This window comes from Augochlora pura, chromosome 7 (assembly GCF_028453695.1).
Source record: "Augochlora pura isolate Apur16 chromosome 7, APUR_v2.2.1, whole genome shotgun sequence".
Classification (NCBI taxonomy): domain Eukaryota; kingdom Metazoa; phylum Arthropoda; class Insecta; order Hymenoptera; family Halictidae; genus Augochlora; species Augochlora pura.
In genome coordinates, this window is record NC_135778.1 from 695,333 (window position 1) to 707,186 (window position 11,854).

At 47.8% G+C, this 11,854-nt stretch overlaps 1 protein-coding gene across 4 annotated transcripts in view; it reads right to left on the reverse strand.

Moving 5' to 3' along the window:
* LOC144473127 (titin-like) overlaps window positions 1-11,854 on the reverse strand; it is a 108,541-nt gene that overhangs the window by 6,201 nt on the left and 90,486 nt on the right. For all 4 annotated transcript variants that reach the window (XM_078186734.1, XM_078186733.1, XM_078186732.1 and 1 more), the window contains 13 exons: window positions 11,785-11,810; window positions 4,910-11,546; window positions 4,254-4,301; window positions 4,050-4,163; window positions 3,810-3,962; window positions 3,333-3,696; window positions 2,922-3,237; window positions 2,571-2,859; window positions 1,808-1,940; window positions 1,214-1,650; window positions 819-1,088; window positions 350-728; window positions 28-182 (listed from right to left, as the gene is read on the reverse strand). In XM_078186734.1, coding sequence (XP_078042860.1) covers window positions 28-182; window positions 350-728; window positions 819-1,088; window positions 1,214-1,650; window positions 1,808-1,940; window positions 2,571-2,859; window positions 2,922-3,237; window positions 3,333-3,696; window positions 3,810-3,962; window positions 4,050-4,163; window positions 4,254-4,301; window positions 4,910-11,546; window positions 11,785-11,810 — 9,321 coding nt within the window. The remainder of the gene's footprint in view (window positions 1-27; window positions 183-349; window positions 729-818; window positions 1,089-1,213; window positions 1,651-1,807; window positions 1,941-2,570; window positions 2,860-2,921; window positions 3,238-3,332; window positions 3,697-3,809; window positions 3,963-4,049; window positions 4,164-4,253; window positions 4,302-4,909; window positions 11,547-11,784; window positions 11,811-11,854) is intronic.

Sequence of the window (11,854 nt, forward strand, 5' to 3'; positions counted from 1 at the left end):
ATTACGATTTGAATTAACATTGTGTACCTTCCACACGTAATTTCGACGATGTCTTCACGTTAGTAACCACCGCGGTGTATTCCGCGATGTCCTCCACCGTGCATTTCCTGACGATCAGTTTCTTTACAGTGCCTTCATCGACGATGGTGTATTTCGGCGAATCTTTGAGGATTTCCGATTTTCTGTGGAATTAATTAATTTTCTTTAGAATATCATTACTATATAATATGTTAATTAATAAATGTTATCTAATAAATGCGGCAACTTAATTTCACGTATACTTTTAAGATTGCGAGAAATTTGATTAATAGTGTACCATTTTCTCTGTTGCACAATTCTGTTTCTTTACCTGAGCCACGTGACTGGTACATTCTGCGACAGTTCTATGGTGAAGACTGCGTCGGCGTTCAACGGTACCAATGTCACGTCCGGTAGCTTTGTGATAAAGTCGACGCCGGGCTCCTCGACGGTCAATTTCGCGGAGGAAGTCTGTTTGCCAACCTCGCAGGAGTAGACGGCCGCGTCTTCCGGTTCGGTGTCGTAGATCTTCAATCGCTGTCTCTTGCCGTCGATAGACAACTGTACGTGTTCGGAGAACTGTAACTCTTGGCCGTCCTTGAACCACCGTACCAGCGCGTCTCCTTTGGTCAATTCGATCTCGAAAGTTGCCCTTTCACCTCTCGCTATGGTCACGTCCTGCATCTTCGTAATGATCTCTGGTGGTAATTCTGAAATAATAGCGAGAATAAATATTTGATATTTATATTTTTATATATATATGCCTTTAATTTTTTTGCATAGCAAATAATAGTATTTACCGATAACAGTGACTTCTGCCGAGCATTGTTGGTCCAACAGAGTACAAGAATACTCTCCTTCGTCGTGTACCGACGTACTTCTAATCAGCAGCTTTCTCACAGTACCGTCCTTCACGAAATCCAACTTTTCTTTACCCGGTCCCAGTGGTTCGCCGTCCTTGAACCATTTCACGTCGGCGGTCTGCGATGTGATTTCAACCTCCAAAATGGCGACATCGCGTTCCTTCACTTCACAGTCTTGTAACTTCTTCACGAACTCTGGTTTGGTGGCTACGAACACATCATCGCGTTAATATAACATCATAAATAGTTATGTCAACCGAGTGAAGAATCGATGTGGCATTGAAACAGTTCATCGTACAATGATTATTATTTAACCAATAAATGACGTTTACCTTTCACCGTGACGTTGCTGGACGTTGTCTGATCTTTAACAGTGCACTCGTAGGTACCCTCGTCTGTAGGACTGGTCTTCTTGATCACTAGCTTATGCACGTGTCCCTCCTGAATGATCTCGCGATGATCCATGCCGCTGACCTCTTTGTAATTGTGCCACCATTTTGTCGAGACCGTGTGGGATGTCTCGCAGGTCAGCTCCAGCGTCTTGTACTCGTCTACGACGACTTCTTTCTGCAGCTTCTTCGTGAATGTTACTTTGTCAACGTCCACCGTGACCTTGGCGCCGTGCGAAGCTTTTCCGACAGGATTGCTGGCGATGCACTTGTAGTCTCCGGCGTCTGTCTCCGAATTGGCGTTTCGAATCTCAAGGATAATGTTCTCGCCGTCATACGTCTCCGTGATGTTCGGTGATTTCTCCAACGGCATATTGTTTCTGAAGACAAATTATAAATATCATTGAGCTACTTTAATTCCATCATAAACTCTTTCTTAGCGAATAAAATGATTTAATTACTTTAGATTAGTAATTCTATTTTTTTACATTGTCATGTGTCGCACTGTAGGCAGAATATTTAAGTAAGAAATTGTACCTCAACCACGTGACTTCCGGTACAGGATTTCCAGTAACCTTGGCGACAAGCTTGAAGGTGCCCTTCTCTGGAACGGTAAGTTCTTGGAATCGTTCCGTGAACAATGGTGGTTCGGGAGCACCGCTTGGTATTTCTGCAAAATACAGTACATGCTCAATATTTTATTCTAACTTAAACCGTCCACACGTAATATTCCAGATGGAATCTGAATCGAAGCAAGCAAAAGCGAAAGCATATCCTACCCTTGGTCACAGTGTAGTGTTCGTACGTGTGCTGTTGAATGTTAATGGACATTGATGGCTTCACGTTTACTGGAAAAAAGATATTAGCGAAGCATTTTGCAGCATTAATATAAGCGGCAATATCAAATTAAATAAGGTCTAAAGAAAACAATTTATTTTACGATATAATAGATAATTGTCTAATTAAGAAGTTGGGAAAATGGAGCTGCAGAAAATAAACTTAAATGATTTGCGCTTGATCGTCCAATTCCTAGTTCTGCGAAATGAATGATATATTCGTTTTTTAATTAATACCAAGTTGGAAATACTATAATATATTATACATTGTATTATATAGTATATTATAGAGTGCATTATAGAGCATATTATATAGTATATCGTATACTATATTGCATAGTACATTCTATAATATATTATAAATATTTAGTAATAAATACTGAAATAGAAAATAGGAATGCGTGGCCAGCGTTCGTAGCAAAAAGTTAACAAAGTCCTAGAACTAAAGACAACGGGATTCTTACTTTCGACTGTCAGCGTGGCTTTCGTCTCGACTGTGCCTAGATCGTTGGTAGCTACCACCGAATAATCTCCAGTATCCGACACTTGGGGTTGAATTAGCGTCAAAGTATTTACGTGGCCATCTTGCTTCGGCGTCAAACCCTTCAGTGGTTTGCCATTTTTGTACCAACTGACTTTGGGCGCCGGGTTTCCGACTATTTGAGTCGACAATACTACAGTCTCGCCTTCTCTGACTACAAACGACTGAAGGGGTTCTAAAATCTCCGGTGGCTCTTGTTTGCCGGTTTTCACCTGCGCGAAATATTGTTAATAAAATAACATGTCGATAAAATAACAAATATAAATATACAAACCTTCATAGGAATTTCGATGGTGGCTTCGCCCTCTCTGTTCTTGGCAACGATGGTGTACTTTCCTTCTTGCTTCTTCTGCACCTTGGTGATCTTGATCACGCTGCAGTACATGTGCATGTCGCTTTCTGTTGCTACTCTGATGTTTTCTTTGCTCATGATTGGCTTGTCCTTGTAGTACCATGTTATATCAGGTTCCGGTACCGCGACCAGGCGACACTCCAAGATCACGTCGTCGCCTTCGTTCACATATTTCGCCTTCGGTTTCCGGGAGAACGTGGGTGGTATTCCCTCCAAGATATCGGCCAGGGATGATTCTCTGTACACGTTCATTTATAAGATAATTTATACAAATGATTTATTTTATTGTAAAGTTTATAGAATGAAGTAAATAAACTAAATAAACGAGCGTACCTCGATAGACTCTTTCTAGACGGTCCAGTGAGATCCGATCCGTGATCGGAAAGAGGCGCTTCGACGATCAATTCCGTAGTACTTGACGCAAATCCAGCAGCATTCTTGGCGACGCAGGTGAAGGTTCCAGCATCTTCCGGGAACACCTCTCGGATGATCAAAGTGGCCACGTTGTCGTCGTCGTAATACATTTGGAAATCGGGGGACGGCTTGATGATCGCGGTCTGTCGGAACCAAGTGATCTGCGGCCTCGGCAGACCTTCCACTTGACACTCGAATTGAATGGTGTAACCATCCGGTGTGTGAATCGGTTGCAGCTTCTCGATGAACCTTGGCGCTGATGCTTTTTCGCCAGGTGCCGGCTCTGCGTTATTAAAAAGTGTATCTATTATTTATTTATAATAAAAGAAGAGCGCAGAAAAGAACTGCAGAGAAAATCATTATCAAAGGATTGAGCGCGAATGAAAATTAGCATACTTTCGAACACTGGTAATTTGTCGATCTTCTCGTGTAGTTTGCGCTGCAAATAGAGAGTATAGTGTGCTTCGTTGAGAAGATACTGCGCCGGGACCCACCCCTTCTCTTCCGTGAGGTGTTTCTTCACGAACCACCAGTCCTGGTTGGTGTGCTCTGCGATAAAAGTGACACGAGTTATTCTCACGAATCGCTGGACAAAAGGATATACCATATAGGAAGACGTGGCAGTCGTGAACCTACCGATAACGTAAACCCTTTCACCTTCGACGAGGTTAATGGCTTCGTCGGTTTCAGCGACGTACGAGCAAATCGAGAACATCGTGTCGCCATCGCGGACAACGTACTCGATTTCATCTGAAAACGATTACAGGTAACGCGTTACGGAATGTGGAAAAATATGAAATATCGAAGTACAATGTTAAGAAACAAATTGTATGCACATACCTTCCTCTGAAATCTCCTCTTCTCTGGTGATACTTAGCGTCGCCTCTTCTACAATATCGCAAGATTAAATATTTAGTATTCGGAGATTGTGTAAAATGTATAAAAATTACGAGACATTGCACAATTGTAAACCGACAGTTTTGCGTTACCAATGTCTGCTACACACGGTGCCCCTGCAACTGCGACACATTCGCAAAGGGAACACGATTCTTTGCGAGAATATAAGTCGAAAGCGCAGAATAAAATGTCGGCATTTTATTTTACCCTTCCGAGTTAGTTGTTTCCGCAGTATCGGTTATTTTCCGATTGTATCGCGATCGCAGGACATCCTAAATGCGTATGATAGAAAAGCGAGTCGAATGAAGCGGTTTGGCGTCCCGATGCATCTGCAATTAAGCATTTCGTTGCTATTTGAGTGAAGCACGTTATACGTTATACGGAGTACCGATATGCTTTTCATTCGCAGTGGATATGAAGCGTGAGGCAAGGTGAAATTGTTCGTCTACGGATAAGGGAAGATTAGGGGCGATTATACTCACTACAGGCCGACACGCTCGACGAACAACGTTAATCTCTACTTTAGCTGAAAGCATGTTAGAATCGTATTAAATCGTTATCTGCATAAAGCGTGAATCGCGGGAATTCCGTGATCGAACCTTCGTCGTAAGTGGACACGCGTCTCTTGCTCTTTAGCTTCAGGGCCAAGGACTCGTCGGTCTCCTCGACCGAGTACTTCCTCTCTCGCTTCAATTTCAGCTTGACGTCGTCCTCTTCGAAGTCCTCGACCTTGTACGGCCTGGGCACCTTCTTCTTCCTGCGCCTCAACGGCAAGTTCATCTCGTCGGTCTCAAGCTCCTCGATGTTGTAGTCATCCTTGGCCTCCTCGTCCGATTCGTCGATGATCTCTTCGATGATCGGACCGGAGTCGTCTTCCACTTCTTGCATGATTCTGATAGTCTCCTCGCCGGTTTCTTCGGAATAGGTCATCGGCCGTTTCTTCGGCTTCAGCCGGACTTTGCCGGACATCGAGATGTCTTCCTCCTCGTAAGTGTTCAACGAGATCTTGAACTCCTGCTCCACATCTTCTTTGGTCTTGGTGGAGCGCGGTCGGAACGTCACGTTCTCCACCTCGGTGATCTCCTTGATGTCCGGCCTGGGTTTCTTCTTCGGCCGCAGCTTCCGGAGAGTAACATCCTCGTATATCTCCTCGATCGGCTTCGGAGGGAGCTTCGGCGGTTTACGTTTCAACGTAAACTCGTGGACTTCCTCCTCTTCCTCTTCTTCGGGCTGCTCGACCTCCTCGATCCTCTTGATCGTAAGCTCGTCGGCCGCGACCTCTTCGACCTTTCGCGGCGCTTTCTTCTTCTTGATTTGCACGTCCGTGGACACTTCTTCTTCCTCGACCGGCTTCTCGACAGGCTCGCGAGTTTTCTTCAGGGTCACCGCAGTCTCCTCGATCTCCTCCGTGACGGACGGCCGTTTCTCAGGTTTCTTCTTCTTTTTGATGGTGATTTCCTCGGGAGCTTCCTCGACTTCGGTAGGCACCAGTTTTTTGATGGTGACTTCGTCGGCTGCTTCCTCCACCACCGGCTTCTTCTTCTTCGGTTTCTTCACTTCAATCTTTTCAGAAACCTCTTCCGGTGCTTTCTCTTCCTCCTTTGGAACTGGCTTCTTCAGAGTCACCTCTTCGGACACTTCTTCCGGAACCGGCTTTTCCTTTGGTTTCCTCTTCTTCAAGGTTACCTCCTCCGGAACCTCCTCTTCCACCTTCTCTTCCACCACGACCTTTTTAATCGTCACCTCGTCGGCTGCTTCCTCCACTACCGGCTTCTTTTTCTTCGGCTTCTTCACTTCAATCTTTTCAGAAACCTCTTCCGGTGCTTTCTCTTCTTCCTTTGGAACCGGTTTCTTCAGAGTGATCTCTTCAGACACTTCTTCCGGTACCGGCTTCTCTTTCGGTTTCCTCTTCTTCAAGGTTACCTCCTCAGGAACCTCTTCTTCCTCCTTTTCTTCTACTACGACCTTCTTGATCGTCACTTCGTCGGCCGCTTCTTCGACCACCGGCTTCTTCTTTTTCGGCTTTTTCAGCTCGATTTTCTCAGAAACCTCTTCCGGTGCTTTCTCCTCTTCTTTCGGTACCGGTTTCTTCAGAGTGATCTCCTCCGACACCTCTTCCGGAACCGGCTTCTCCTTTGGTTTCTTCTTCTTTAAGGTAACCTCCTCCGGAACCTCCTCTTCCACCTTCTCTTCCACCACGACCTTTTTGATCGTCACCTCGTCGGCTGCTTCCTCCACCACCGGCTTCTTTTTCTTCGGCTTCTTGAGCTCAACCTTTTCAGAAACCTCTTCCGGCGCTTTTTCTTCCTCCTTTGGTACCGGTTTCTTCAGAGTGATCTCTTCGGACACCTCTTCCGGAGCCGGCTTTTCCTTCGGCTTCTTCTTTTTCAAGGTGATCTCCTCTGCGACTTCTTCCTCTTTCTTCTCCTCTATCACCACCTTCTTGAGCGTCACCTCGTCCACAGCTTCCTCCACAACGGGCTTCTTCTTTTTCGGTTTTTTCAACTCGACTTGCTCGCTAACTTCTTCCGGAGCCTTCTCTTCCGGTTCCGGTTTCTTCAGAGTGACCTCTTCGGCGACCTCTTCCGGAGCTGGTTTCTCCTTTGGTTTCTTCTTCTTCAAGGTGACCTGTTCCGCGACCTCCTCCTCTTTCTTCTCTTCCACGACGACCTTCTTGATCGTAACTTCGTCGGCGGCTTCCTCGACCACCGGCTTCTTTTTCTTCGGCTTCTTCAGCTCGACCTCTTCGCTCACTTCCTCGGGAACTTTCACCTTCTCTTCAGGCTCCGGTTTCTTTAGCGTTATCTCCTCCGACACTTCTTCCGGGACAGGCTTCTCCTTCGGTTTCTTCTTCTTCAAAGTGACCTGCTCCGGAACCTCCTCCTCTTCTTTCTCTTCCACCACGACCTTCTTGATCGTCACCTCCTCGGCGGCCTCTTCAACCACCGGCTTCTTCTTCTTCGGTTTTTTCAGTTCGACTTGTTCGCTTACTTCTTCGGGCACCTTCGCCTCTTCTTTCGGTTCTGGTTTCTTCAACGTGATCTCTTCTGCTACTTCTTCGGGTACCGGTTTCTCTTTCGGTTTCTTCTTCTTCAGCGTGACTTGCTCCGGCACTTCCTCCTCTTTCTTTTCTTCCACGACGGGTTTCTTGATCGTGACCTCTTCGGCAACTTCCTCTTTCACAGGTTTCTTCTTCTTTGGTTTCTTGATCTCCTCGGTTACTTCTTCCTCTGGTTTCTCCTCCGGCTTCTTGACCACCACTTCTTCGACAACCTCCTCGGGAACCGGTTTCTCTTTGGGCTTCCTCTTGATCACAACTTCTTCCTTGACTTCCTCTTCCTCGACCACCTTCTCCTCGACGACCGGTTTCGTGACCGTAACCTCCGCGACTTCTTCTTCCTTGACAGGCTTCTTCTTTGGTTTCTTTACGACAGCCTCCTCGACCACTTCGGTGGGCTTCTTTGGTTTCTTCTTCAGAGTGACCTCGGTTACCGTCTCTTCCTCCTCCACCTCTTTCTCTTCGACGACCGGCTTCTTGATCGTCACTTCGGCCGGAGCTTCCTCCACAGGCTTCTCCGGCTCCTTCTTCAGCGTGATCTCTTCCGTTACCTCCGGCGCCTTCTCCGGTTCCTCGGGTTCCGGTTTCTTGAGCGTCACTTCTTCCTCTTTGGGAGCTTTCTCTTTGGGTTTCTTTGCTTTCGGCTTACGTTTGATCGTGACGTCTTCCGCTTCTTCCTTCGGAGCTTTCGGGGCTTCCTCTTCCTCCTTTACCGGGGTCTCTTTTTCGACAACCTCTTCGGGTTTCTCCTTCTTCCACGGTTTCAAAGTTATCTTCTCCTCCTCCTCTTTCGGCTTGTCTTTCTCCGGAATTCTGAACTTGACTTCCGGCTCCTCGACCGGCTCGGGCGGTTTCGGTTCACCCTTTATCAGAGGAATCTGTTCGACCTCCTGATCCGGTTTCTTCCTCGGCTCTCTCTCGTACGGTTTCGGCACTGGCTCCGGTGCTGGCTCTTCCGGTTTCTCGTATTCTTCGGGAACATACTTCTCGAGCTCTGGTCTATCGAAGTCCAAAGGCTTCAATTCATCGTGCTCCAATTTCACCTTCGGCTTCTTCTTCTTCTCCGGCTTGACCTCCTCTTCCGGTTCGGGCTTCGCAGGTTTCTTAAGCGGCTCCGGGACTTCTTCTGGCTTGGTTTCCGGAATTTTCTTCAGTTTTACCTTCTCCGGCTCCACCTTTTCCTCCTCCGGCACCTTGCCTTTGCCTACGGTCAGCTTCTGGGGTTCCTCCGGCTTCTCTGCCGGCTTCTTAGGCTTCCGTTCGTACGGAGCCAGTTCTTCGGCCTTCTCCAGGGGAACTTTCTTCAACTCTTCGAACTCCAAGTCCAGCTTCTCCAGCTCCGCAACCTCCTTTTCCGAAAGCTTCACCCTCTTGATCTTTCTCTTGAGAACCTTCAGCGCTTCCTCCGTGTTTCTAGAGAGAATTCCCGTTTGTACAGGATTTTCTTCGAGCTCCGTTATCTTTGGTTTCTGCAATTCCGGCGGGTAGTCGCCGACGAACTCGATTCTGCTGCGCAACATGATCTTCGGGAACTTGGGCTCGCTGACGCTCTTCTTCTTGGTGGTAGTCACCTTCTTCAATTTAATTGCAGCGAATTGCACGGTCTCCCCGGGCTCCGAGTACTTCAGCTTCGTAGGCTTGATCTCCTTCCTCTCGATCTTCTGAGGGACCAGCTTCTGGAGTTCCGCCGGTAGCTCCTTCTTCTCCTTCTTCTTCTTGGTCGGCTCCCATTGGATTTTCTCGGGCATAGGCTCCAGGACAGGACGCTCGTACTCGGGCTCCACCCATTCCTCGATCTCGTCTTTCTTGGCAGGCTTCTTCTTCTTCTTCTTGGGCTCTTTCGGCTTCTTAGGCGCTTCTTCGACCGGCTTCTCCTCCACTACTTCTTCCGGCACATCTTCCACTTTCTCGGGAGCCTTCTCCACCGGTACTTCCTTCACCTCCACCTCTTCTTTCACTTCCTCGACCGGCACAGCCTTGCGTTCCTTGGGCTTCTTCGTCGGCAGTTCTTCCGGAACCGCTTCAGGAACAACCTCAGCGGCCTCCACGGCTTCCTTCGGCACCACTTCTTTCTTTGCCTTTGCCTTCTTCGGTTTCTCCTCGACTATTTCTTCCACTTTCTCCTCGACCTTTTCTTCCTCTGTCACAACGGGCTTCTTCTCCAAAGGCTTCTTCTTCTTCGGCTTTTCTTCCTTCGGCTTCTCTTTAGGGGCCTCTTCCTCTTTCGGGATCTCCTCGACTTTGGGTGCTTCTGGAATTTCTTCCTTCGGCTCCTCCTTCACTTCCGGCTTCTCTTCCGGAACTTCTTTCACCACCGGTTTCTCCTCGATCACTTCTCCGTTCGTGATCGGTTCCTCCTTCTTCTTCTTCTTTGGCACTTTCTTAACGGCAACCTCGGTAACCTTAGCCTCTTCTTCCACCTTTTCTTCCTCCTTTGGAACGGCTTTCTCTTCCTTTGGTTTCTCCTCTTCTATCTCTTCTGTGGTGACTTCGGCCACCACTTCGGTCGTCTGCAGTTCTTCTTTAGGCAGCACCGCCTTCTTCGCTTTCCTTTTCTTCGGCTCTTCCGGCGTTATCTCTTCGACGACTTCTTCCACTTGTTCCTCTTCAGTCATCGTCGGCTTCTCCTTCTTCCTTGGAGCCTTCTTGACTGTGACTTTCTTCTCTTCCACCTTCGACACTTCTCGTTCTTCTTCGGTCACCAGAGCCTTGTCTTCTTCCGGCTTCTCAACTTCCAGTTTCTCTTCCGCCGTAGTTGCGATCACCTCGGTCGTAATGATACCCTCCGACGGGGTCACCTCTTTCTTCGCCTTGGTCTTTTTCGGCTTCTCCGGGACGAGTTCTTGCACCTCCTCTTCCGGCTGTTCCTCCGTTTCCGGAACGGCCTCTTTGGGCGCCTTCTTCGACGGCACTTTCTTGGTAATTACTTTTTCTTCTTTCTCCTCCACTTCCGTCGCCTTCTTCTTCTTTGGCTTCACTTTCTCGGGAAGCTCCTCCGTGGTCACCTCGGTAACCACTTCAGTTATCTCGACAGCCTCCTCTTCGGCGACAGTCGGTTTCACCTTCTCTTCTTCGGGCTTCTCCGGCTTGATCTCTTCCACAACTTCCACCTTCTCTTCCGCTTCGACCACAGTAACCGTCTTCTTCTTCTTCGGCGCTTTCTTCACTACCACTTCCGACACCTTCGGTTTTTCCTCTTCCTCTATTTCGGAGGGCTTGGCTTCCTTCGGCTTCACCTTGTCTTCCTTGAGCTCTTCGACGGGCGTTTCCGCGATGATCTCCGTGATCTCGACGCCTTCTTTGGGAACGATGTCCTTCTTGGCCTTCTCCTTCACGGGCTTGTCGATCACCAGCTCTTCGACTTCTTCGGTCACTTTGCCCTCCTTCAGCGTCGCCCTCTTCTTCTTGATGATCTTTTGCGTGGGCGTTTCGACTATTTCCACGATCTCCTGTTCCTCCATGGTCTTGGCTTGTTCCACCGTCTTCTCGATCACCTCCTCCACCACTTTGTCCTTCTTCTCCTTCGGTTTCTTCCGAATGATCTTCTTGGTCGGCGTCTCGATGGTTTCGATGATCTCTTCCTCCTCGATCACTTCTTCCGGCTTCTCCGGGGCTTTCTTCAGCTCGACCTTGGTCACGGTTACCGTCTCCTTCTCCTCCTCCACGAGAGGCTTCGCCTTTTCCTTCTTCGGCTTCTCGATACGGATCTCCTCGATCACCTCTTCGGGAACACCGCCGTCCTTTGTTACGGCCTTCTTCTTCTTGATGATCTTCGTCGTCGGCGTCTCGACGACCTCGACGATCTGTTGCTCCTCCATCTCGATGGTCTCTTCGCGAGGCTTTATTATGATCTCCTCGACCACAACTTCCTCTTCGCCTTTCTTCATCGGCCGTTTCTTCTTCCTTATGATCTTCTGCGTTGGTGTCTCGATCGTTTCGAAGATCTCCTCCTCTTCTTTTATGACGACCTCTTTCTTCTTCTTCGGCGCTTTCCTCACGTCGAGCTCCGTGATCGTCACCGTCTCCTCTTCTTCCACGACTGGCTTCGCCTTCTGTTTCTCCGGCTCTTCGATCGTTATCTCTTCGACGATCTCCTCCGTCACCTCATCCTTCGCCTTGACCGGCTTCTTTTTCTTCGGGATCTTCTTCACTTCCTTCGTCTCCTCGATGATTTCCTCCTGGTCGCATTCATTACAATTATTTTTACAAATATTCTTGGATGAGGAATATCGGTGCATGCGGAAATGTCATTTCGATCAAATATATTCTCTTTCAAGCACAGAACTTTGTATTTATATTATATTTATCGAGTATAAAATTATCATTTCAAGGAGAATAAAAAAGCTCTTCGGGTTAAAGAAATGACATATCACGCAGACGCCAGCGAGCAAGGAAATTGACAGTCGATCGGCTTACCTGTTGAACCGTCTTCTCCGCGACATCTGGAATAACAACAGAATGCTTTAAATCCATATATGAACTAGAA